The sequence below is a fragment of the Nesoenas mayeri genome, assembly GCF_963082525.1.
Source record: "Nesoenas mayeri genome assembly, chromosome: 25".
Lineage (NCBI taxonomy): Eukaryota > Metazoa > Chordata > Aves > Columbiformes > Columbidae > Nesoenas > Nesoenas mayeri.
Window position 1 is genome coordinate 6,497,595 of NC_137549.1, and position 24,594 is coordinate 6,522,188.

At 48.8% G+C, this 24,594-nt stretch overlaps 1 protein-coding gene across 2 annotated transcripts; it reads right to left on the reverse strand.

Moving 5' to 3' along the window:
• Window positions 1-3,571: 3,571 nt before the first annotated feature.
• Window positions 3,572-22,527, reverse strand: PIAS4 (protein inhibitor of activated STAT 4). 2 transcript variants are annotated; one of them, XM_080359268.1, is made up of 11 exons: window positions 22,474-22,527; window positions 18,885-19,320; window positions 13,337-13,421; window positions 12,278-12,319; window positions 11,780-11,870; window positions 11,301-11,429; window positions 11,112-11,217; window positions 8,007-8,080; window positions 7,691-7,767; window positions 4,782-4,912; window positions 3,572-4,250 (listed from the first exon to the last, which is right to left on the reverse strand). In XM_080359268.1, the coding sequence occupies exons 1-11, from the start codon at window positions 22,498-22,500 to the stop codon at window positions 4,045-4,047; spliced, it is 1,404 nt and encodes a 467-aa protein (XP_080215394.1). In that variant the 5' UTR covers window positions 22,501-22,527; the 3' UTR covers window positions 3,572-4,044. The 2 variants fall into 2 exon arrangements, with proteins under 2 accessions (XP_080215394.1, XP_080215393.1); XM_080359267.1 differs by having other exon boundaries at window positions 7,691-7,851.
• Between the last annotated feature and the right edge of the window lie 2,067 nt (window positions 22,528-24,594).

Below are 24,594 nucleotides of genomic sequence, written 5' to 3' on the forward strand. Positions count from 1 at the left end.
GCCCAGTTCTCGGGGGTGCAAAGAGCTTTGGGGGTTTTATCTCCTGGGATTTAGTGGCCAAGTCGTCGTTCTTAGCGAGACGCCCTAATGCCACTTAACACCTGGGAGCCGCGATTTTCATTAAGGGCGTCAGGGACAATTAGTAAGAAAATAATTAGGGCAAGGGGCCTGCTGGGGGGAGTGGGGGTTAAGCCCCATATGTGCCTGGGCTGGGGGGTGGAGGGACCATGGGGCAGTGAGTCCCCCGCTGAGGTTGGACCCCAGGGAGGGTGGGGAGTCCCCACTGGGGGATGGGGACAGGGGGTGTTGGGGGGACACATGCACCTCAGGCGCTGGCCCCATTGGGTTTCATTGGTGATGGGGGGGGTCACACGCAACCCCTTGGCTTGATAGGGGAGGACAACACGGGGTTGGTGACATCCTGAGCTGCCCCATGTTCTGGGGGGGCCCCGTCCAGGCACTGAGCACGGGGGGTCTACAGGAACTGGGGCTGGAGGGGCCCGGGGCCGCGGGGAGGGGGGACCCATCCCCAGCCCCACCAGCCCCGCTCGGGCAGGCAGCGCGGGGGGGACACAGGCAGGGGCAGCGTGGGCAGCGTGGGCAGGGCCAGAGGGGGCGCGGGGGGGGGCGGGGGGGCAGCAGGGGCAGCAGCAGCCGAGGCCATACAGGGCGTACTGGGGGTAGTAGCCGACGTTCACCCTGCGAGGGGAAACAGAGCACCCGGGTCAGCCCTGAGCCCCAAATTCCCACCGTGACCCCCCCCACGGGCCCCCCCAGCCCGCTGACCTGCGGATGCGCCGCCGGGCCCGCCGGCGATGGTAGTCGCCCTTGGCAAAATCCTCCATGTTGGCGGGGTGGATGGCCCAGAAATGGCCTTTGCCGTTGTCGCTGCGCCCGGCTTTGACGAAGCACTCGTTGAGAGACAGGTTGTGGCGGACGCTGTTGCGCCAGCTCTTCTCCTGGGCCGAGAGGCGCCGTCAGTAGGCACCAGAGTGAACGGCGCCCAATTCGCCTGGAGAAACCAGGTCCTGGCACCCCATGAAATCATCCCGAGATCCGCACGCTGGCGCACGCGTGTCCCCCGCGGATCGGGGTCAGCGGAGATGTGGTGAGTCAAACCCACCCCGTCCCCACCCGACACCAGCACCCTGGGCTCGGCTCCCAGTTTGTCACCCAAAACGGAGCAAAAACCCCCCAAAACGTCTCCACTCCAGCATCGTGGCCCCTCACCTTGTTCTTGAAGTAGGGGTAGTTGTCCATGATCCACTGGTAGATGTCGGAGAGCAGCAGCTTCTTCTCCGGGGAGGACAGGATGGCAGTGGAGATGAGGGCGATGTAGGACTGGGGGGGTTTGTCCCCAGGCTCTGGGGGGGACTGGGGGGCGCCCGGGGGGCTGCAGATGGGGGGCGCCGGGCTGGGGGGCCCCTGCTCGGCCAGCAGGGACGCGATGGTGAAGGAGCCCCCGGGCGGGCGCCGTCCCCCGAGTCCCAGCGCGTCCCCCATGGTCCCCGCGCCGCCGGCCGCAGGGGAGACCTTGGGCCCGGTAATTAGTGCAGATTACAGGGTTTGCTAATTGTGTTTTCACAAACGTGCTGCCTTCGCAAAGCAGGCTGTTTATCTGGCAAAGCCCCGGGTTTAGCGGGATTTGGACCTTTAAGCCTCATAAATAAAATGATTAATCCGCTGGAGGTGGAGGAATTCAAAGCGGTCCCCAAATCCCGGGGACCCCCTGCCCCACACACACCCCCCGAGGCCCCTTTTGGGGTGAACCCCAGAGTGAAACCCCAACCGAGCGACACCAAATTAAATGTAAATCTTTCATTTTATTTAACAAACACTATAATTTGAACTTTGAAGAACGTGTAGTGAGGGAAAGAAAAATAATCTTCTTTTTCTGTTTTTTCTCTTTTCTTTACAAAAAAAAGAAAGAAACGGGATATAAGAAACAACATATGTACAGGAAGAGCTGGCCAACGCAAACAGAGCACTAACAGAAGCATGATGTTTCCAAACAGGGGCTTGGCCTGGAAAGTTTAAAAGCAATTAAATTAGAATACAAGTATTAGCGAAAAACTGGACTCCGAAGCTCCCGTGCGGCCGGGACGCGAAGCACAAGGCTCCATGCACTGAACTGTTGAGCTCTACCCAGGTGTGCGTGTTTGAATCCCCTTCCCGCCCCTGTTTCAGCCTGAAAACATATTGCTTATGCACAACCAGAAGGGAAAAGGAAGATAAGGAAAAGCCAAAGTCACAGAAATAAGGGTTTCCCTTATTTCTGCTCTGGAAGCAGCGGAGCAGCTGCGGTTCCCCGGCCCCAGCGTCACACAACAGGATTGGGGATAAACGGGGGTTTCATCCCCATCTCTTGCCTTCAAGTTTTGTTTGACGGGGAGGCCGAGCAGCACAAGTGAAGCCGGAACCCCCAGCTCGGGGGTTTGGGGATCCCCGAGAAACAGGACAACGTGGGGAGGAAACCTCCGAATGCCCCACAGGATGAAGCTCCTGCCCAGCAGCTTTAGAGGAGAATTCTTTGCTTTTCGGGCAAGTCACTAACAAGGATTTTAAATCATTGCAGGTGGACCTTGGTGGGTTTTGTGCTGGTCAGAGAGCAGCCGCTGTGTTTTATCTCAACAAGCGCTTCGGTGCTGCTGTTTCCACCCCTGGGTCTGGAAGAAGAACAACCCGCTTCCCTTCACCTGGTTTGATTCACATCTCGAGATGAGCAAAGCCAGCGAGGTCCGAAGCCCGGCGGAGCCCGGCGGGAAGAGCGGAGCCACTCGCGCAACGTGAACGACGAGAACTCGCTACGACAAAGTCGAACCGTTTGGAAACTCAAAATAAACAAACCAAACAAAACCCAAAACCGAACGACAACATTTGTGCCACCGAGAGCATTGCAGTGGCTTTGGGTCTGGGACTGAAGTCTCGAACGGAGAAGCGGAAAGTCCCGAGGCCAAGAGCGCGTGGCGGGGGGTCCCGGCTCTGTCCTCGCCCTGCCAGCGGGGCCACGCCGCTGCCACCGAAACAAACCTGAATTGGAGTTTTACCGAGGTAGTTGGCTAAAAAAAACTGAGATTCCCCCGACCCGGCACTGGGCGGAGGCCCGAGCGGCCTCCGCGCAGCACCAGGGTCCAGCCGTCCTGCAGGTCACCGCCACCGCCTCCAGAAACAAACCGCAACCAAAAGGGAACGCGCAGCCCTTTTAAGTCTTCAAAAACACCAAGTTATTGCACTTCAAAAATACAACAGATTTGTGGTTCGAGCCCCTCCCTCTCCTGCCCCACCCCCTCCCCCCATGGCTTCTGCTCAACTAAAACGAGTCACTACGCACAATTTCTACGTTACCTTGGGGTTAGGTTCAAAGATTCGAAACGTGTCTCTTTACATGAGGTGCAGAGCTGCTGGAGCTCCTAGCTAGAACAGTGCGATTCCAATCGTACGGCTCTTCCCCCCCGTGCCACCCGTCCCACCCCTACAAACCCCCCTCTATGCTCGCTGGGTTATACAAACCCCCCTCGCCCGCCCGCCCGGTCTCCCCGCTCGCCCTCCCTCCCCACCCCGGACTCCCGCGTCCAGTAAAACCTTTAGATTAATTAAGGAATGGTTATTTAACAAGACAATAAAAATGCACGCAGCTTTGGAGATGCAGGGGAGCCGGATGTCCTGCGGCACAGAGCTGAAACCCCGGCGGGTCTGACCATCCCAGAGAGCTGTGGGTCCCGCCGGCCGCGCTTAAGACACTTTCCTTCCTTCAGCCTTCAGCCTCCAGTCCAGGGTCAGGCTTTGTGTGTGGGGTCATTTTCCAACCAAGAAGCAGCTCAATGGTTTGTTTCTGTGGATTTTTTTTTTCCTTTTTTTTTTTTCTTTTTTCTTTTTTTTTTTTTTTTGTTTTTAAACTCTCATTTTAATGATTAATCTGGAACAGGAAAGTCAAAGGAGATCAGGGAGATGAGGGGGGAGAGGACGTTCTCCCCCTCCTCCAGTTTAATAAGCACCAGAGTATTCAAGTCTGTCCGTTCTGAGCTTTCGGAGCTGCTTCCACAGTCAGCAGGCAGAAACTAAACCCTTCTCATAAGAGCAGCGTCGTTTTGGTTGGGGTCCCTCATCATCGTCATCATCTTCCTCGTCTTCCTCCTCCTCTTCCTCCGATGATGAGCTGTCCAGTGTTAAATCCACAACGTCAGCGGCAGCCTTGCCATTCTCGCCGTTCCCGTTGGGAGTGGGCAGGAGCCCGTTCACATCTGAAGAACCTGAGAGAGGAGGATGGAGAGAGAGGAGCAGTGAGGGCACCTGGTCTGACACCTGTGGTCTCTCGGGGCCGTGTGGTACTTAGAACAGGGGCATAGAATCATTTTGGTTCGAAAAGACCCCCAAGATCATGGAGTCCAACCGTTCCTCACCCCCGGCACTGCCCCATGTCCTGAGAACCTCATGTCCGTCTGTCCAGCCCTCCAGGGATGGTGACTCCAGCACTGCCCTGGGCAGCCTGTTCCAATGCCCCACAGCCCTTTGGGGAAGAAATTGTTCCCAGATCCAACCTCAACCTCCCCTGGGCAACTTGAGGCCGTTTCCTCTGCTCCTGGCGCTTGTTCCTGGGGAGCAGAGCCCGACCCCCCTGGCTCCAAGCTCCTTTCAGGCAGTTCAGAGATCAGAAGGTCTCCGCTCAGCTCCTGTTCTTCAGGTGAACCCCCCAGGTCCCTCAGCCGCTCCCATCACACTTGTGCTCCAATTAATTTGTGCTTCCTACAGCAATTTCAAGTCTTTGCCCCAGAGATACTCACCTAGAACTAATATTGGACACTGAGGGCTGCAGCTCCGCTCTTTCTCAGCTCTGATGGGACACCAGGAGCCATCCACCAAGTACTCGATTTCATCCGCATCTTCACATTCTGTTAGGATCTTTGACAGAAGCCTGGACAGGGGAAAAGATGCCATCAATTAAGCTCGAGGCGATCAGCAGAGTGCATCTAGTGACGGGCCATCAACCTGGATCTTCACCTTACACAGCCCTAAATGTAAAAGCAATGCGGTGTTAGCAGAGCACTGCCGAGCAGACCCCTCGTGCTCCAGGGCTTGTTTTATTTCCCATCAAACAAGTACAGGTTCTGAGAGAGCACACCATCCCAGTCCTTTTGACAACATACCTAAACCATGTACTAACATTTTAATTATGTGCTGTTAGAACACAGCCTTGCCCCTTCACCCAGTTTCCCCAGTCCGTGGTATCGGTGATGCCCCATCTCGAGCTGTGTCAGGGCTGGTGCAGGTGCAGCCACACCGAGGTGTGAGCAAAGGACAAAACACGCGATGACATTGGGAAAGGCGCCATCCAACAAGCAGCACTTCACCTCCTTCCTACGTTTATTTCCCAAAGCCTCCACAGCAGCCACCAAAACAACATAAGCAGCATCCCTCAACAGAAAATAAACCACGAAAATAGTGTCAATGCCTCAATGTCAGCATCTCTCATGGCAGAGACACTAAGCAGAATGAAGGCCTTACTCTGGCTCAGAAACAGGGCACTCTGTTCTGGTACGTCCCAATGTTTGCCTGGGGTGTTTATTTGGACACACGATTGGAACTGCTGTTCTGCGAGGCCTAATTCACTTCTGGAACTGAGCACTTCCCTTCAGTATAAAGGAAAGCCAACAGCAAAAATCATACATGCTCAAGAAAACCATTGGTGGCACAGCAGTGGGAGGAAGGTTCTGCTTCCTCCCAGCTCGAGTAGGAACCACGTTTCCACAGCTGGTCCCGACATCCAGCAGAGCAGCCACCAAAGCTGCAACTCCACAAAGAGCTGACAAGGCCCAGGAGATCTTGGACTCCACCAACCACCGCCCTGCTCAGGAGCCTACGCCCCTTTTCTGACTAACACCAGGCAGCGGACAGCCAGGTTCCCTCTTGCTCAGGGAGGTCTGAAGATGACGTTGATAACCAGAACTGGCACAAAAACCCACCCTGCAGAGCAGGGACAGAGAAATCTGCTGAGCCTTCAGCAGTGGCGACCTTCTCCTCCTCCTCATGCATTGCTGACCTGTGGAGGTTCCACAATTTAACCCCCCAGTGTACCTTCTCCTTCAGTCTCAGCAGCCTTGTTAGAGATCACAAAGGAACTGGATTTTCCTGTTGGTGTTGGCTAGAGGACAAAGCAAACAGGTTATCTATGCTGAGGCTGCTTCAGACTAAAAAGCCACAGCTCTTGGATCAGATTGGTACTTATAAATGCAGAACGACCTGAATATCATCAGTCCAGCCCTGGAAATACAGTGCCAAGGTGCTTCTGCTCACTCCACTGCCTTGAGAGCCAAGGGAGCTGGATGCACCCCAACAACTTCTCTCTAAACCCCCCTGACTTTTGAGGAAACCTGTGTTAGAGGCCAATTATAGGAGCCACAAGGGTGGCGGAGGTTTTCCAGAAGCTGAGCAGCACGCATCTCGCTCCACCGGTCCCCAGGGCTGCTCTCAGCTTGGCCAGCACCACCGTGTATGTCAGCAGTCCCATAAAACACATTCCCCTGTGCTTTGAGGCAACAAAGCTTCATCTGGTGGCTGGGTGGACATTACTGGTCCCATTAATTCACTCCTTGTTCCTTCTTTTACTCCTGGAAAAAAGGATGGGCAATTTCTTGTGCTCTTTAGAGACAGCCTCTGGAGTCCGTGTTTCTGGAGCTGACGGGTACCAGCGCCAGCGTTCTGCCTCGCCTCAGGTGGTCCCTGCTGCCAGCACGGCTCGTTCTGCCAGCTCTGCCGCGAGGAGAGGGAGATCTTCTGGTTTGTAGAGTCTTCTCTGTGGTAAGAAGACAGAGCAAACTAACTCCAGTCCAGAGATGTGGGAAACACCGTTCCCACACGGACTGAAAACCAGGACGACAAGTCTATAGGAACCTTTGCCCAGTTCACAGCCAGGTAACTCCTGAAAGGGCTCAAAGACAAATTTCTTGCCTCGCCCTTTTCTGAATGCTATTTGGAATTTACTTTGCTTTAATTCTCTCCTGTGCCCAGGGAACCTGGATGGACCCACAAAACCTCCAGCCTGGACAATATATCCAAAGCATTTTAATTCTGTCCCTCCAGTGCACCTGAAACTCCTGCTTTTTTCCCTCCTATATGCACATAAATCACAGACATCGTTGCTATTGAGACATGCTTTCCATCCCTGACACTACGATAGTCATAATGGCCACAGAAATTGTACTGGAACAGTCACAGACTGTACAAAAATCTTTCCAAATACTGCATTTGCACCCCTGTCTCAAAGGCAGGACGTTCTGTTTAACAGCTGGCAGAAGAGATCCCCCAATCAAATTTACAGCGTGCCAAGAATTGCTTGTGAGCCGAAGAGCATCTCACACTGACAAGAAAACAAGAGGATGTTTCCTATCAAAATCATTTTATCAGGCACTTATGAAGTGGTTTATTCCATGCAGCACGATATCTGTCAGCCAAGACAGTTAGTTGTGCGGGTTCATCAGCCTGATGAAAAGAGTGAGGTGGTAAATGCTCGATTCTCAAAATGATTTAATGTAATCCGGAAATTAAGAATGGCAGAGACAGTCGGAATATCTCACGCCAGCAGAATAAGCTTCCAACTTTGTTTCCAGGTGAACTTCAATCAGAGCAAAAGACAAGATGCTGCACCCAGAGGAGAAAAGAAAGGGGTTGAGGACAGAGAAGTGTGTGCACTCACCCGTCAATTATGAGCTGGTCGTAGGGTGCTGGTTTGTCACACACAGGACACATCCACGTGGGCTTTTTCTCGTTCATCTGTAGGTAGAAGACTGCATCAAAGCATTGCAGATGTGCACAGGTCTCTGCCCGGCACGGGACAGACAGACGCATCTTCACTAGCTGTTGAATCAAAGAGCAGAAGATCAGCGATAAAACCCACCCAACGGATCGCCAGACAGTTCTAAGCTAAAACGTGCTTTAGTTTGCAAAGCCGGGCTGGCAGCAAAGCAGGGTTTCTTGACAAAAACAAACTAAAACATATTGCAAAGACTTACCGGACAGATAAGAGAGACACGAACACCCGTAGTGGCAATTTCACTGTCTGGATCCAAGCGCAGCTTCTCTTTTACTGCAGGAAGAATAGAGGGCATAAAATTTAACAGATGCAAACTGGAAACAACACGTAGCACAGATTGAGCAGCTCACTGACATCCCTTGGCTGAGCCGTTTTGCCCACAGATGAAACCTCTGCGCTCAGGGACAGAGGACGCAGGGGACAGAAGCTGCTGAATCGGCCCAGGCTTGCGCAACCTGCAGAGCTCAGGAGAGACGCTGCTCGGCCGGCCAAAAACCTTCTGCATGATGAGGCAGTTCATTGTTTCCAGGAGTACGCAGAGGAAATCATGCTGCCGACCAGCTTTTTCATGTTGTTATACCAAAGCAGCCAACTGGGAATTAACTTTGTCCCTCTTCAGAGGGGACTAAGACACTCACATACAGGGAGGGTAAGAGTGGATGGACAGAGCTCTAACGCACAGCAAAACTTCTGGAACGACGTCAGTTCAGGCTTATTTGGTTATTAGCATGAGCATGATGGATTTTATTCCCTTCTGAGATCAGTGGCAACAGGAGAGGGTTAACGGCCTGCACCCAGGAATTGGGAGAAACCCCCCCTGAACTTAGCAAAGATGGGATAGTCAAATTGACAAAAAAAAAAACCAAACATATCCCATCATTTCCCCATCCAACAAGCCTCCTCTTAGCACTGTAACTCTTTAGCTTATATGCTGAGCAACTCGTTTATCCCAGCAGAGTGTTCCACAGGAACCACAAGCAGAGTCAGAGGTCGCGGGGCGGACAGCACAGCAGCCAGCAGAAGCGGGTACCAGCGGCGAGCCAGCGCGTGCTTGCGAGGAATGAGGATGTTAGGAAAGGAGGTAGAGAATCCCACCCCTTTCCTGAAACGAAAATCCAGAGGAGCTGGAGGTAAATAAAAAAGAGCAGCAGGTCTCACACATGCAGGTCCTGCATCAAGGTGTGGAATCAACATAGAAAATGAGGTTTAAAGTGCTCCCCGACTCCTGAAGAGCAGCTGCTGCTAACAACGCTGTCTGAAAAGGCCTTTGATGCTTCCATCGCCGTTTCTCTTTGGAGCAAATCAACCATTTCTTTTGACCTTTTCAGATCATAACAAGATGTCTCCAGACAATGAGGCTACACGTGGTTCTGCAACACACAGCTCTAATCAGAGAGTGACTTCTCTGATCTGAAATTCCCATGAGATTACAAGATTTGGTGGCGTTTTCTTCACATTACGAGACTTTTCACCCAAGCTGAACTTTTTGTAAAGTTCTTTGTCAGGGCTTTCTCTGCGCATCAATTACTACGATTCACGGGACAGAGAAATGGGCATTTTCTATGACCTCTTGATTAAAATCAAGCTGCTTTAAGACCACTTTTTGATCCACGGCCATGTATGCAAGCATCTCTGTTTTCAGACAATGTTCCTATAGTAAAGTCAACAGAAGCATATGCAAAGGAAGCTGAGTCAGCCCCCAGATGCAGCCGAAGGCAAAGGGCGGCTTTAGCGAGTACTGAGGGACATGGAAGCATTTGCAAAACACACCAGAGCTATCAACATAAAGTTTACAAGCTACTCGTGCTTTATGGTTTCAGATGTCCAAACAGCTTCCAAGTAGGAACAGGCCAAAGGAAGCGAAACAAGATGACGTTCCTATTCGGTTAAATCTGAGGTCACCAAACGCAACTTGTTGGTTTTACAACCAAATCTGTTGGTTGTCTGACTCAGTAGAACTGGAGGCAGGTGCTTGTTACCAAGTGGAGGAGACAAGAAAATCACTTTGGAAACCTCTGTCTGCCGCTCTCGGCCTGAGAAGCCATCCTGCAAGCGCTTGCTTCAATGGAACAGCAGGTACTGCTGAGCCTGCTCTCAGGAAGCATCAGAGAAGAATAAATCTGCTGCAGTTTAGGACAACTCAAAAACCAGCCTCTGCTCAAGCCACTCACGGTGCTGCTGAAAAATGAAAAAGGGAGTGCAGAGAGCGCCTCTGGCTTTTGAGAATGGATATTTAACAGAGATTTTAATTTCTTATGTCCACAGAGGAGTGCTGGCTGTCAGGGTGGTCTGACACAATCACAACAGCCACGGACACTATTTGGCGCGGCACACAGATATAGAAACATACAGTGTCTGCTGCAGAAACGCTGCACTTCACACAAAGATCAAAAGTTTGGCTGAAGCAGCAGCACGTCCCACAATGTGCGTTAGGCATCCAGAGACCAGACATGCCTGAAATCATCATCATCTCCCCTATGAACCATCATCTGCCTTCAAGATCACATTTATTCTGCTTGGTAAGAATTGTCCATGATCTGAATAGTATGTTTTAAAGACCTTCAAGATCCATGGTGTTAGTTCTCCCATGCAGAATAGTAAGAATACTCTCTCCAGTAACATTAAATAACTGGAAATCCTCCAGACTCTCGTGAGCTGTAAGTCAGATTCCACCTTGGAAAGGTAATTTCCCCTCATTTTCAACATTTTGCATTTGCCTCATACCGTGATGATTTACCTGAGCAGCCTAGGATAAGCATCTCTTGGGATCATCTCTCCTCTGAAGCTCTCAACGCATATGAAAGTGCTGGTGGTGAAACTCCACTGCCAGCCCCGAGTATTCATGGGGGTTTGGGGCAGCAGGATATTTTCACCAGGATGCCTCGCTCCAGAAATCTCCTTTGGCAATAGGTCAAGGCTGAGATGCTGTGGTAACGTTCGTCAGCTCATAATTACTCAGGTGAAGGCATGAAGCCGTTCGCGTCAGAATGACAGCAGCCCACAGCGGCACTCACCACGACAGACCTGGAGACAAATCCTAAATCCAACCAAAGTGATTCAGACTTTCTGCAGAGTCATGAGTACCACGCGCTGCAGAAGCGCCGCACTTGCACGCAGATTTGGGGCAATTTCGCACGACTGACACCCAGCTTAGCAAGTCTGTTCAAATAAAAGGTGTTTTCATACAATTGGAGGAAAGAAACTGTATAAAATGTGACAGCGTTTGCCAAGCACGATTCCAGCATCCTGGCTATCAGGCATTCAGCCGACCACTCCAAGCCACCTCACGAGCAGACAGACTCACCCAGTGCTTTGCAGAGTTCTGGATGTTTGATCCCGATGGTTTTCAACCGCTGCAGCAGCTCTGCTGAGGTCATCTGCCGCACCAAGTACAGCCCCACGGAATAGCTCTAGTGAGAGAAGGGAAAGGATGAGCAAAGCTGCTCTTTGGTGCCCATTGGTGCAGTTTCGCGCGGTTTCCTTTGGCATGTACCTTCCCGTAATTCCCCCAGGTGACGGTGATGCGATTGGTCGCTGCAGACAAGTACATGAGGTGGGTGAGGTTGATGGGACGACAGGGCCTTTTAGGTTCCACTCCAGGTTTGTTTGATGGGTAGTAGCCCTAAAGGCAGAAAGATTAAATATCCATCTATATTTTCTTACTCCAGATGCTTCTATATGGGTACATCTATTCAACAGCTTCACTAAATTCTACTCACCCATGGTTTTCAAGGAGAGGGATAGAAGGGAGGTGAACAGTCAGACCAAATACAAAGCAAGAAAGATCAAGACTTTTTGCAACAACAGCTTATTAACAACAGAGCTAAACCACTTGAAAATTAGCTTTAAACTAAGCAACACACTTCTATACTATGCTTTTTTGTCTGCATTCATCAGGAAAACAATTTCCTTCGAAATTATACAAGTCCTTCCAAAGCTGCAATGTCGCGGCTCCCAGCTGAGCTGACTTACCGGCACTGAGCAGTAACTGTGGTTCACTTTCACGGCAATGTTCGGAGGGTACTGATCCTCCTGAGGAGAACTAGTGTCCGTGTAACAGATTCTGGAAAGAAACGACACGTCCCTCAGCATCCCCACGCTGTTTGGATGTTCAAAGATCTCTGGACACCAACGGCCCCAACAGCCGACCATCGCCACGCCATCCCCTGCTCCCTCGTCTGCCCATGGCAAAGCCAATTTCACCAGCTCATTTCACCAGATGCATCTGTGATACCTGGGCAGCCAAATCGGACACGCTGCCATTCTCTACCGCAGCACTAACTCAAGCAGTACACGCAGGAGGAGGTTAGAAAGCAGAGTTTAAGATGCTTGTGTTAGGCATGTGAACAAACAATTTGCTGTAAGTTACTGCTGTAGCTACAAAAACCACACTGAAAGCTAATATCTTTTGGTAATGCATTCCCTCCCGCTCTGCACCTGATGGCAGACCAACCGCACACCCAGACGTACCTTAGCACGACCTGAACCGACTTCACACCAGGTTGCAACTCCCTAGGAAATGAAATGAGAAATAGAAACTTCAGATTAATTATGTAAAGAAAAACAACCAAAACCACACAAACCACTGCCAAAATGATAAAAATCAACTGTTATATTTGCTATTCAGAATGGGATTTCAACCAGTACCAAGAAAGCAAGATATCCAGAACAAGGGTATTTTATTAGGAGTCTTTAAACTCCTGCTGCGAAATATTTAAGTTATGTTACTGACGGTGGAATTTGTCTCACAAATCTGCATATACGAAGAAAAGAGTGTCAAGAATCAGCTACGACATGTTGGAGTTTTTTATTTATCACCCTTAAAGACTTCTGTAGTGTATAATTTCCTTTCTGTTAAGTCTTCAAAAGGTTCCCCTGCACTACTCCTCTTGACCTACTGGGATCACAACAGAAATCAAGCACTGGATATTCAGGAAACATCATTGGTCTCTGACTCTATGATAACAGTGTGATTTTACCAGAAAGAGAAATATTTGGGGGTTTTACAGGTCGGTTTGAGGACCTCTTGTGCATCATTGTGCTTTGCACTACATCTCTTGGGCCTTTCATTGTCTGAATCAAAAGGGGCACCAGGACAGAGGTCAGGGTAAATCCTATTGGTGCAGGATGTTTTCTTATGCAGTTACTATAGTATCTTTACAAGCAGGAAGCTTTCTTTCAGATGCAAACAGCATTAGGTGTATAGCTCTTGAACTTCTGACGCAAAGAAAAAAAATATGTAAATATTCACAACACAAGCTCAACAGAATTTAGGTCATCGACACTTTCATGTCGTTTTTCTTGTGTAATTCTGCTATTCAAAAGGAAGATTAGAGGAGCAGAAGTGAAACTTAGGGACTTTGATGGGTAAAATCATACCTCCCACCTCCCTCAACGCTATTTACTTTACATGAGAAGTCGCCTATCTGCTCATGTCTTCAAGCTGCGTTTCCTTGCAGGGGACAAAAGGTTCCACAGAGAATTAAACAGTGACACTTTCTTGAGCTGTTAATACATCATGAGAAGTACCTGGAATTCCTGATCAGCTCCACTTGTCTTGGTGTTAATGCAAAAATGCATGGACTTTCCTGAAGCTTCTCGTTATTCTGTGGAACTGAAGAGGGGATAAGAAACAGACCATGCATCAAACCAACAATATCTACAGCTCCTCACATTGCTGGGCACAAAGTGATTTTTGTGTGTTCTGAACTGTTTATTTCCAAGTCTTGTTTTCTCCCATACAGCTGCGCAGGAACTCAAATCATCATACTTTTTATTAAGCTACTGTTGATTAGAGCTTTGCTCACTTATTGCTGGCCTGTTCTGCACACTGGTGGTACACAGTAGATTTGAACTTGTCTTCTTTTTCAATCTTTTTTCCTTCTTTTTCCTCCCCTCAAACAATCAATGAGCCAACAACCGTATATTCATAGAGAGCAAACCATAAGTGGCAACAGTGTGGAGACTAGAACTCAAAGAAGTGTAAGAAGAGATCTGTGCATGACATGAGAGCACGAAACCACCAGACTGATCAGACCAATTCTGGAAAAGAAAGGAGAAAAAAACCAACAAAGTTCAGCTTAGATAATGGAAAAGCAGCACAAAAAAACAGCTGTAAGAGACAAAACGTGACTTCGGGACACATGACCTTGAGGGTGCGTTTACAGGCCGGTGTTGGAGCAGTCTGCTTTTGGGAACACTTCAATGAGAACCCAGCATTCACTGGCCTTTTAGCCATTCACAGTTTCAAGATCAAATGCATTTAAGGTGGTTAAAATGAAGCCTGAGGCGGGGAAAACTGATGTTACAACTTCTGCTTAGTATCTTTTGTTAAATTCAAACACACTAAATGTTATGGTCAGTGCACGTTCCCAACTGCAGTCGAGGCCTCCAGGAGGTGAAAATTGCGGGATAAACACAGAACTGGAAGTGATAAAACAAGCTGAGATGAAGGAAAGGTAAACCCACAGCAGCTCAGATCCTGGAAGACACAGGGACAATCTGATTCACTGACTGCAGGTACTTCCCTTTGATAATTCAGCTTTAAAAGTGCAAGAAATGCTTTCAGAAATACATTTTTAAAGGTATCTTGAAAGTGAATTCCACCTTCCATCTAAATATCTCTTGACTACAACAACCACTGAAAAGTATTTCACAAGGGCTTATTTTTAGAAAGCAGTGAACGATAAGAACAACAACAAAATCATTTTAATACTATTGCTTAAATAGCCATCTATAGACACACTGTCCTGATTGTTGAGCTACACAAGGACAAAGCAAACCTGATTAGGAAAACTGATCAGTTCTTCACATTTTATTTTGCATTCTTATCAGCTCACCCTTCTTTCACAATCAAAGCGCCTGCCTGCAGCACTGACCAGCACCGGCACAGGATGCCACCAGCAACAAAAAGCTAAATATTAGAAGATAACTGAGTTACATCCTTTCCCCAGGACAGATCCCTCAGTGCACAACTCAGTTCCACGACTTGTCCAACAGCTGCTGGGATCAATTTATGTTAACAGTTGACAATGGCAGGAAAATCAATTTTTTAAGACTGAGCTCCATCAGCAATTTCACAGAATGAGTCAAGACAGAAAACTTCCAAATCCCAAAAGGACTTGGCAAAGCATATTCCAGACTTTAGCTCAAGGTAATTGTGATGGATTCCCATCCTGAGAAGCCAAACTTATCTGCAGTTCTTGAGCTGGCAGCCTCGAGCGCACCACGCAAAATAAGGATTGCACTGACTGCAGGGTTTGCAGGTTTCCCTGCACCAAGGGGATTTAAAGATAACATTCTTCACTATTATACTTATTGGTCAAACTCGCTAAAGGCATTATATACCCTCAGGAAAGAGAAATTATATTGTGCCCACCATGGAGACCCCAAAGGCAGAGCAGCTGGAGATGAGCTGCCGGCAGGAGGTTTCTGTGGGGCTGAGGAGTTTATCGCGAGTCCTCAGTTCCCATCCCCACACCTCCAGAACAGCCACCACAGGGCATTATACAATATACAGTTTTGGTGGGGTTTTTTTCCCCCTCTTTGGCTATTGGAACTACTCCGACTAGACCAAAGGGCGTTTGTGTTCACGCGGGAGGCCTAGGGAGGCCACATAGCATCTTTCATTTTCGTAAGCAGCAGAAATGCTCATTTTACTGCGGACTGCAGTTTGTTTAGGTGGATATAGCAACGGTTTGAGTGCGTGCTTTTGCAGGGATTCCTTGGAGGTCGCCCAAGGCGCCGGTGCTTGCTCTGCAGCCAGGGGAACACAGTTGCCTTTGCCACAAAATCGGTGGCCCTGACGGAACTCTGGCTTGAGAGGAGGGGGCTGGAGCAGCTTTGCTACTTCACACAGCAGAAGAGGAACCTGACGTAAGGCAGGAATGAGCAAAACAGACAAACCCAAACCAATACTGTTTACACAGAGAGTGGCAGGACCTCTGCCCCATGGCTGCACCTTGGGCACATCTCCAGAAGAGCAGAAGCCTCGGTATCCACAGTGAGAACGGGCTGTCACAGCCAACATTCGGAACAAAAATATAGCATTCAGAATTCCTTATGGCACAGAATTACTGTCGGTAACTACAGTCACACTGCTTATCCCCCAAAAGGTGCCAGAGGATAAGCACACTTACCAGCGAGGTGGTCAGATAGCACAGAGCTCACACAAATACTCCACTTGTTAGCTCCTTAAAACACAATGTAGGGAAGAAATTAGTATTCATTCCCTCTAAGAAGGTATCTGATCAATCTTAATTTTAAGCCTTATCTACCCAAGAGAGTTGTGGAGATTTCTGTAAAATGGAAGAATTCTTTCATGTTGACATCCTTAGACCTAATCAGAAAGTGGAGGCAAAAGTTGTTTTCATGTAGATAACTTAGATGCTAAACTCAGTACTTAAACTGACTGAAACTGCGCGTGCAGTCACCAAATACAAGATATTAGCTGGTTTGCAATGGATCTAATCAATCTGCTTTTAGCTGAAGCCACCTTTGTCTACAACTAGAACAGAAATTTGATAGTTCTTCAGGGAATCCGCTTGTCTACAGACTAAATTAGGCATCACCCACCTCACCTTCGATCTCAAAGCAATCGTCTCAAATAGACGAGAGAGCCTTTTCATCAATAAAGACACTTCCAGTTGAAGTCTGTAACATACAAATTAAGCTTCCCCTGCTCCCACCATGGTTATATGCTTAAAATACCTCTTTTGTAGCCTCAGGAAATGGGGAACTACAGGAGCGGCTAGGTGTTTCTAAATGGATCTGAGATCTTCATTCTTTTTCAGGTCCTTCCACGTTACGAGTTTCTGAGGTTGACAAGGAGCTTCTGCTTGGTCCAAACACAGAATGTGAAATCTGGGCAACAAAACACGAATTGGTGCAGCTTCTGCTTGGGAAAACACTGCATTTTCCACAGAGTGCTTTATTTTCTCATCCTTCCATGCTAAGTAGAGCCCCACACAAGTGGAACTTTGAACGTCAAAGTTATTCCAGCACATGGCTGTTCCAGGTAGCAATGGGGAGCAGCTGATACCACCACAGTGTTGAAATAACCCCAGTTTTACAGGGAAACAAATGCTTCTTTATTCACATCAGCGCAGGCAGAAGGAAGGCCACCACGCTGGGAAAATTAAACCAGTGTTTAGAAGATGTCATTAGGTTCTCAAGAGCTGCCTGGGACAACGAGGACCAAACATCTGTTCAAGCCCAGCTCCTCATCACCAATCCCCCATTAGGGAGAAAACTCTCATCAAAATGAAAAACCAGGCAAATATGTTGTGAGGAACTAGCTGACCCGAGGGAGGTGTCAGCTAACAGAGCGGAGATACTAAATTTAATGAGACCTCGGTTCTGATCTGAAGTAGGAGATTTAATGGCAACCTTTAACAAACTCTGTTAGTCACAGTAAGTATACCCAAGCTTTCTCCTCTCTGGATGTTTTCACCTCTTGAATTTTTCCTTCCAAAGACTGTATTTGCCTTCCTGACTGAGAAATGCCACCCCACACTGAACACTGAACTAACCCATTCCCCAAAGAGCACTTAAAATATTTTAACTTTACACTGGCAGTCACCCCTTGACTTTTTAAACCGTCAGAGCATTAACATATTTAATGCCTCCAAATGAAGATGCACAATATCTTCATCCTTTTTTCTTTTTCCTCCAATCCAGATCAAACATTTTTTTCAGCAAAGACAGACCAGCTTCCCAAGTTGTAGGTTCATTTAGTAGTGAAGCCTGATATTACCACATGGACTTTATGAGACGCAGATCACACCGATACTTCTCTGTATACACTGTCTTCACTACAAGATAATATTTAACATCTGTAACAATACACTTTGTTTCTCAGAATTACAATAATGATGAAGATCAGTCTCCTAGCCCCAGGGCGAGAAAAAGCACCTCTGGCTTTCCTAGCTGCCCCTCCAAATACACAGCATCATGCACAAATTACTGTGACAAGCACAAAATAAGTCAGAAATACTGTCTGATGTGTGCACCACTCTCTTTCATCCATTGGAGGCTTTAGGTCAGGTATTTTAAGCACTGAAAAAATAGCATTAGCATAGAATATGCCAGGATACTTGCTTAGCACAGGTGCGACACCAACACAGAAAGATTTCCATCAATAAACTGCCAAGTTACAGAGATGGAAGACAGATTATGATTCACAGCAAAAGACTGCAATGTGCAACACAGCAGGATTTCCAAGGAAGGATATGAAAGCTACAGCCACACACGATGGGCTTTCAAATTACATCTCAAAGTGACCACACTCCTGTTCTACAGCAAGGGAATAAAAAAGAGACAAATATGCTTCTAGTGTGGCCAGCAGGCCCCGGGCAGAGACTGTCCCTGTGCTGGGCACTGGAGGCCAAACCTCAAATCCTGGGGGAAGTTTTGGGCTTCTCAGGCCACAAAAGCCCTTGAGGTGCTGGAGCGAGTTGAGAGAAGGGAACAGAGCTGGTGAGGGGCTGGAACACAAGTGTGATGGGAGCGGCTGAGGGACCTGGGGGGTTCACCTGGAGAACAGGAGCTGAGCGGAGACCTTCTGATCTCTGAACTGCCTGAAAGGAGCTTGGAGCCAGGTGGGGTCGGGCTCTGCTCCCCAGGAACAAGCGCCAGGAGCAGAGGAAACGGCCTCAAGTTGCGCCAGGGGAGGTTGAGGTTGGATCTGGGGAATAATTTCTTCCCCAAAGGGCTGTGGGGGATTGGAACAGGCTGCCCAGGGCAGTGCTGGAGTCACCAGCCCTGGAAGGTTGGACAGATGGAGATGAGGTTCTCAGGACACTGGGCAGTGCCAGGGCTGGGGGATGGTTGGACGGGATGATCTTGGGGGTCTTTTCCAACCAAAATGATTCTGTGATTCTGTGATTTTTTAAAGTCTAATCATGAGGGAAGTGAGGAGGGAGAGGAAGGCATCCATCACCACATGAATCAGTCTCACCTCCATCACATGACTTCACAGATCCTTGAAAACACTGACACCTTCCTGACACTTAAACCTGTTCCACTTTTGTCTTCCAGCCGAGCCCATTACACACACGCTGGCTTATTAAAAACTCACCTAATTCTGTTGGCTTCAACAGTTCATCCAGGGTCGTATAGAAGGGAAGTTTCACCAGCCGAACTTCAGGCTTCACAACTTTGGGTGGCAACCTTCCCAGTCCGTTAAGGTATTTCCCATAGAGCACAGGATAGTCAATATTAGTCGTGGAGATAGAAGTCCGAGCAACGGTACTCCCGCGGTCGTACGACGAATGTATGGAGAGTGTGTCGGGAGAGCGGTGCTGCTGCGGCTGGGGCTGCACCACTTCAGAGCTCTTCTTGGCATAGCGAGTCTCATAGAGCTCCTTAATTTTCTTGAAAACTTCGGGGCTGCAGTCAAATTGGACCAATTGCAATGCTCTGGTGACTAGTTCATGTTTAAGTCCGCTTTTACTCCTGCCAACAAAGCCCAGCAACATCTGAAGATCTGAGACTCGGAAACTCATCACCATGTTCTAGGGGATACAAAAATTAAAAACGTTCTTATGGTTATAAAAAGGCAAAGCGTCAGTTCGCACTATATTCTATAACTAGAATCCAAAATACTAAAAAATCCCTTATAAGAAAGACATCAAATCTTCTGTTCAAATCAACTGTTATTCACTGCGTTAGCATCCCATTTCTTAGGTATTTGCTTGAGTAAAGCAAATGCAGAGAACATCAATTGAAATTATCAGCACAATCCAAGAAACACCATGACAGTCATCGAATGACTCAAAAATAATTTGTGATAAATGCTTAGCATCCTCGTGGACTGGAAGAAAGAGGGACCACAAAGGAAAACACCTCAAGCAGCAGGTCCCACACAAGACGTGGAATATCAGCTCCCTTAGTACAGAGGCTAAAAGCATCCAGACTTCCCAGGCACCTTCGGGTGAGAGAGCTACATTAAAAGCTTCGTCTAAAATGAAGCATAAGGCAAAGAAAGAAAAGAAATGTGAAACGGAAGGTGGAAGATATTTAAGTGAACTGGGGACAGCAGTCGTTTCATACTGTATTTCAATGTACCTGTACAGGCAAAAAACTCTCCAGAATCCTTCTTATGCATACAGGATAACTAAATAAAAACTATTGCATATTTTAGACTATGGAAATATATTAAAAAGCTAATGAAAAGAGCAGCATGTTCCCATGAGAACAATGTGTCTGAACTCTCTTTGGGTGCTCTGCCAAGTGCCCCGCCATGGCCGCAGCCAGGAGCTGCCTTTGCTGTTGCTCTGGTACGATCCATTTTGGTGTTTCAATGAGCAGTAAAAAACAAAACCAGAGACAAACCCAAAACCAAACCCAACAAAAACCACTATCTCCATCTTCAAAAGTTTACTCTCTTGCCTGTAACCGATTCAAAGACCATACTACACTATACAGCAACTTCCCATTAGACTAACACTAGAAATTATCTCTGTTAAAACTACTGCTAGAGCCTGGCGAGACTGATGTTTCAGTTTTCTCACAACAAAGCAGCATTATGAATGCGCAAGATGAGCTTATCAAGTACACGGCTTCGAAAATTCGAGCTGCCCTGAAAACATACTCGACAGGTAATCACTCGATAGCCTTCTTGGTTTGGGGAAAACACAGGAATCCAAGAAGAAACCCCAGCTGTCTCACAGTAAAAACAAACCAGAAGCAGAGACCCAGCAGGTCTCTTTTCCCCAACCTATATTCCACTCTTGTTTGGGGATTAAATAATAACAAAGCATAAAAGTCAGATTTCTGTTGAAGTTAATAGTAATCTTGTAATTTCTTGGAATAAACCAGCTATGATTTATTTATGTATTTTAAATTGAGAAAGCTACTACTGACTCCAGGAACATTTAACAGCCACTTTTGCATGTATGGGATTTAAGACTATAGAGAAAATGTCATTTTATTTTCTCCTTTTTCATGAAATCTGTCATTTAAGCTGGAAGCCCAAAAGATGTTACACAAACGTCACTGGCTGCAGTTAAAATTTTTGGCAGTCGTGATGTGTCCTAAAATACCTTTGATGAGAAGAAAAAAAGATAGATAACTTGAAAGAGGAGAGAAAAGATCTTTAATTTCCAGAAAGTCAGGATTCAAGAGATCTGGATTCATGTTGCTGCTTCACTAGATACCACCTGTACAATACTGGAGAAATCTAGTCTCTGAATGTCAGTTTTCCCCAAAATGTAAAGTGCATTGTCCCTTCTGAGGCACTTTGAAGACAAACAGCATAATTGAAAGGATAAATACATCAAGGCATTATAAATACTTGAAGACTGCAGTAGCAGTGAAGCCACAGGAGCAGCACACAGGTGCTCCTGCCCTCACTGCTCCCGCACCAGCGGCCGTTGGGACTGTTGGTGCGTAAAGCGGAGTTTGAGCTGACAGCCTTCTGCAGTTGACACAGAGAAGGGTGTCAGATCCAGAAGGACAACCAGATTTGAGCAGTAACAGAAGAACAAGTTTCAGACAAAGAAAACCTGTCACTGAGGCTTGGGCCTGCACGATAGCAAGAGCAGCAGAGAAATCAGATTAACCACCAGGACTGTTAACACTAAAGTCCACTCCTCCCCCGAGGAGCCTGATGTCAGCAGCACAGAGCCCATCAAATACCTGCTACAGGGGCAACCACCACACCTTGGAAGCATCTCTTCTCCAGAGGGGTCCTCACAACACCAACAGGGGCCCCAGAGTAGGGAGAGGGTTGTGCCTTTTAAAACAAGACTCTTCCAAATCTTATTTTTGCAGCCACCCAGCCACAACCTCCCTGAGGAGCTGATCCCACAGGCGCTAAACACTTTCCATCCGCTGGCATTGCCCCATAAGCGCCCTCAGCTTCCCTGTGATGCTGTGGGTTGAAGCTTCTGCGCTGGCACATACCGACAGCGGGACAGTCCCGGCTCCCTGGGCCGGTGAATGGGGACACAAGAGGGACAAGAACAAACCTGCAGCAGAGCAGGGACCACAGGGCGAGGAGGCCCACGAGACACCTCAGAAGCACAACGTGCCCTCAGACACAGCTGCTGTTTGGACATTTCACATCAGCCCTGCACAGCCCGGCCCAGCACAGAGGGCTCTGCCCCAGCGCCGGGCACCGCTCATCCCGCCGCGGTGGCTCCGCGTCCCCACCCGGCTGGACAGCTCCGCTCCGCGCCCCCGCACCGGCCGCGGGCAGCCCGGGACCGGCCGCGGAGGGGCGGCCGGACAGCGGGCACGACCGGCCCAGGGCTCCGCAGGGAAGAGGCGACGGGCCCGGGAACCAGAGGAGGGAGATCCGCCGGGCGGCGAGGAGAAACCACCTGCGCTAATTAATCACTGGGAATTAACTGCCGGAAAGGCCAGAGCCCGGCCCGGCTCGTCAGCCCCGGGGACCCACCCGCCCCTGTGTCGCCGAGCCGAGACAGAGACGGTGTCCGGCGGGGGCTGCGGGCAGGCCCGGGGAACGGGGCGGGGCAGCCCCTGAGGTAAAAGTGTGTGTGTGTGGGGGGGCAGTCCCGGGGCGCCGCCCCCCGGCTCTCACCGCCGGGCCCGGTGCCGAGGCTGCGCCGCTCGCTCGCGGTCCCCTCGCCGGCAGCCGCCTGGCCCTTCCCAGCCCGGCCCAGGCCCCGCCAGCGGGGCGGGGGCTCCGCTCACTCACTCACTTTCGCCTCCACCAGCTCCGCCGCCATCTTGGCCTCCAGCGTCCACCGCGCCGGGAGCCGCCGCCGAGTCACGTGACACGCGCGGAGGGGGAGGAGCCCTCACAGGCGCGCGCCGCCCAATCCGCGCGCGCGCTCTTCTCCCCGTGGGACGCGGCCTCTCTGCGCACGCGCGGCCGCCCCGCCCCGCCCCGCCCGGCACCGACTTCCCGGGTGTCTTAAAGGGACAGTGCCCCGCGAACCGGGGGACATGGCCGTGGCCGCGGGGCTGGAGGGGACCCCCGCGGCAAGCGAGAGGTGGAGAACGAGCGGGCAGGTGGAAGTGCGGCCCCTCGGGGTGATGTGTGGTGCCCTCCAAAATGGCGGCAGGTGAATACCACAGGCCGCACTGTGCCTGGGCCAGGACTGGCGGCTCCAGGGCCTTCATTTCACTGAGAGGCTTTTGAAGAGCAGATGGCTGTTGTATGCTTTCTGGAGAGAAAACACTCTGGGAAGAACCTCCAAAAACCAGCTTTTGGATCTGTGTCTTCATCAGGGAAACCCAAATAACTTCGCCTTAGGGTTAGGGTGATGTTAAGGGTTCTTGTTAAATTTATGTGAGGGTTATGGTTAGGGTTGGGATTAGGGTTGGATTAGGGTTAGAGTTAGGGTTAGTGTTACGATTAGGTTAGGGTGAGGTTTAGGGTCTTGTTAAACTTATGTTAGGGTTATGGTCAGGGTTGGGTTAGGGTTAGGATTCGGGTTGTTTTAGGGTTAGACTTAGGGTTAGGCCTAGATTAGGGTAAAGGTAAGGTTTAGGGTTATTGTTAAAGTTAAGTTAGGGTCAGGGTTATGGGTTAGGGTTAGGGTTGGTTTATGGTTAGAGTTAGGGTTAGTGTTACGATTAGGTTAGAGTTAGGGTGAGGTTAAGGGTTATTGCTAAACTTATGTTAGGGCTATGGTCAGCGTTAAGGTCAGGGTCGGATTAGGGTTAGGGTTGGAATAAGGTTAGAGTTAGGGTTAGTGTTAAGATTAGGTTAGGGTTAGGGTGAGGTTTAGAGTGATTGTTAACCTTAGGTTAGGGTTAGAGTCAGGAGTATGGTCAGGTTCAAGGGTAGGTTACGGTTAGGGTTAGGATTCGTGTTGTTTTAGGGTTAGACTTAGCATTAGGGTTAGGCCTAGGTTAGGGTAAAGGTGAGGTTTAGCGTTATTGTTAACCTTAGTGAAATAAATAACTTACGCTTTTTCTATGGATAAACAACATTTAATCCAATTCCTTGTATTCCTTAAACACATGTTCCTTAGAGCATAAGCAAAACAGCGCTGGGTGCGCGGAGGATTCGCTCCGCCCAACACGCACATCTTTAAGAAGTGTGCTTAAATACAGTAAGGTATTACATATTCATAATGACCCCAGGAACGCCTATACATATTCATAACCTTTCCCCGCTTCTGATTAAAATGAGTCTCAGATAACCATTTCCACAGACCCTCCCCTATTGCACCTGCGCAGTGTCACTTGGTGAATTTGAGGAGGGGTCTTTGGGGGTCTTTGGATGAAGGCTCCTTCAGCTTCGTCACAGTGAACTTTTTACCTTTGGCTCATTAGAAGGAACTGGCTGGAATCCAAGCTACCAAACCGACTGAAACCAGACTGGTGCCCTCCTTTTTGCTGTAAATCTTGGCTAACTTGTCTCCTCAAGGTTGCAGCTGGTGCTGTAAAACTTCTTATCTCGGCATTTAATGAAGTCCTGTTGTTTTTTTAGCACAATTAGTTACACACATCTCTAAACTAGATATTAATTATGTGGTTTAAAATGTTAGCTTGTTAGTAGGCCCTTATTATATAGTTGCTTAACCCTTAAAATGTTAGTTCCCTTTATCAATATAACTTCCTAAACAAGTTTCATAACTTTTTACATAGAACTTAACCACCTTTCCCTTTTCCAAATTCAGAGTCCGTGCCTCATTTGGTTATACCTGTAAACATTAAACATCTTAGCACGAATCACAACTGCATTTTTCACAATTTCCGCTTTTTCTTTTTATCCTATTGATTCGTGTTTTGGCCTCAAAGTTAGCCAGCACCTGCCTAGCGGCAGCTAGGTCCAGTTTGGTATTATCTTTTAAAATCATCAATTTATG